This window comes from Nicotiana attenuata, unplaced genomic scaffold (genome assembly GCF_001879085.1).
Source record: "Nicotiana attenuata strain UT unplaced genomic scaffold, NIATTr2, whole genome shotgun sequence".
NCBI lineage: Eukaryota > Viridiplantae > Streptophyta > Magnoliopsida > Solanales > Solanaceae > Nicotiana > Nicotiana attenuata.
The window spans coordinates 185,790-187,983 of record NW_017670878.1 but is presented as its reverse complement, the minus strand read 5'-3'; the positions used below and the strand labels follow the sequence as shown (position 1 = coordinate 187,983).

General features: G+C 31.8%; 1 protein-coding gene across 1 annotated transcript in view; it reads right to left on the bottom strand.

Annotated features, from left to right (window-relative positions):
- Nucleotides 1-2,194, bottom strand: part of LOC109244145 (cellulose synthase-like protein G3) — a 5,926-nt gene that overhangs the window by 2,233 nt on the left and 1,499 nt on the right. Inside the window, exons 2-4 of the mRNA XM_019411182.1 lie at nucleotides 1,205-1,357; nucleotides 764-889; nucleotides 145-588 (exon numbers count right to left, since the gene is read on the bottom strand). Of these exons, the coding sequence (XP_019266727.1) occupies nucleotides 145-588; nucleotides 764-889; nucleotides 1,205-1,357 (723 nt within the window). The remainder of the gene's footprint in view (nucleotides 1-144; nucleotides 589-763; nucleotides 890-1,204; nucleotides 1,358-2,194) is intronic.

The window sequence follows — 2,194 nt, the reverse complement described above, 5'->3', positions numbered from 1 at the left end:
TATATATATATATTAGATCTCGTGGCAAGTTGAACCACTTGCCACGAAGAAAGTTGTTGGTGCAGTTGCACTCTATATTTACTAACTTAAAATGTTATACCAATAATTTAGCAAAGTTAGGGTAAATTTAGTATAAAAACTCACCTTGGAACCCCAATTACTTTCATTCTCATAGTTGCAACTTGATACTTGATGGGCTAGCTGTAAAATTTCTTGGGCCTGAATGGGCTTCTTCACATCATGATCTGGGAATAATTCTGGAATTTCGGGTTTCTCGAACAAAGATGGATTCCCAAAGAAAGCCCGACGACGGAAAAAGCATCCAGTTCCAACATAATTGGGCCCACGTAGCCCATCCATGCCCACTGGATTAGTATGAAATAGGCCTTTTAGTTCACTACCATAAATATCTGTGTCGTTAAGCCCATGAAATCGTTGAGGAAACTGGACGTAGGCTAAATTGGGCCGTAATGTTTGGTCCAAAAAATAGCATAAAGCCCGTTTAGGTGTTGATGGATCATTAGAGTACATGTCACAATCCAGTGTCAAAATTATTGGTGCATTGGTCATAATTCCCGATACTCGAAGCTATAAAAAAAAATTATACAATCAGGTTATTTAAAGGCGAATTACACATAACTTTATACAAGCGAAAATATATAATTAAGAAAAGATTATAATAACCTGTTGTAACTAATCTATGTTGATTTTGTAAAAATTATTTAGACTGTCAGTGTATGATATTTGACTAGATTTTACTTACCAAAGCATTGAGGGCACCTGCTTTAAAATAATGAGGGGAGTTTTTGCTTTTCTCTCTTGAAAGATAAATAAGATTTGGCATCCCATGACCTGTTATGTCTCTGTCTTTGCCACTTTCTAATAATACCTGTTCCAATCATTTTAGGCAAATGTAGACTATTAGCAGCAGATGCAGACAGGGGCGAAGCCCCCTTAAATGGTTAACTGATCACCATTCGTCGAGATATTACGAAAAATTACACTGTATATATAAGTAAAATATTCGAATTAGATGTATATAATATGTATTGAAAAATTACACTGTGTATATATGTTAGAAACTTTTTTTTTACTTCTTTCAAGTCTGAACACCTTTGGAAAAATTTCTGGCTTCGCCACTGGATGCATATATATATATATATATATATATATATATATATATATATATATATATATGGCAAACCTGAATAATAGAGGGATGGTTATGGCGAGTAAATCCAGCAATCCAATATTTGCTAAAAGCTTGACGTTCTTCCTCGTTGTTAATATAATCTTCCTCCACTTTTCCCCTCTCAACCACATTTTCTATCCTTGTTTTCATGTTTTCGTACATCAACTGCACAAAAAGATAAAATTATAAATTGTTAAATTCCCTTTACACCGAATATTTTTAGTGTAATTTGAAAGCAGAATAAAAATAAGAAGATGTCCCTATAAGAGCTGTGACATTATTATTGGCAATCAAAATTTATGCATCAAACACATGATTACAATAAACATGACGCATATAGTATATATATATATATATATATATATATATATAAAATTAATTAATTCGTTATTTTGCTGCATATTAAGTGAGTGATGACAAAAAATATCTGATTCATGCCATGGCTATAACGTCAGACGGATTGAATTCAAAGCAAAATGACAAAGAGAAATAGAATGAAATATGTTCAGATAAATGCTGAAATTAAATAAACTTAGGCTTGAGACTAGTCAAAAAAATTGTGCAACTTGCTTATCCTACTACAACGTACCCAAAATTAGCTATTATTCCTCGTGATTTCTTTGCCCCTATATGCCCCTTCAATGATTGCTATAGACAATGAATATACCAAAATATATATTACTAGAAATTAACCTAATGTCTGTTTCTTTCTTTTTCAAAATTATTTTTTTGTACCTTTCTCATCTTTAATTTGTATTGTATCCATTTTTAATCATGTAGAACGAGTTGTAGAACGTGAGCTGTTATGGGCTAAAAATGACAAATAGTGCAAAAGTCTCTATCTAAATCCCCATCTCTGCCAACGTTTAACGTACGTCGCACATGCTTGCAGAAAAAGTAAAACTAATACTAATAATACTTTATATTTAAAAATGCATGCACCAATAACTTAAACCTTAATTAGGAAATCAATTAACTAATTATGTCTTAATATATATATAT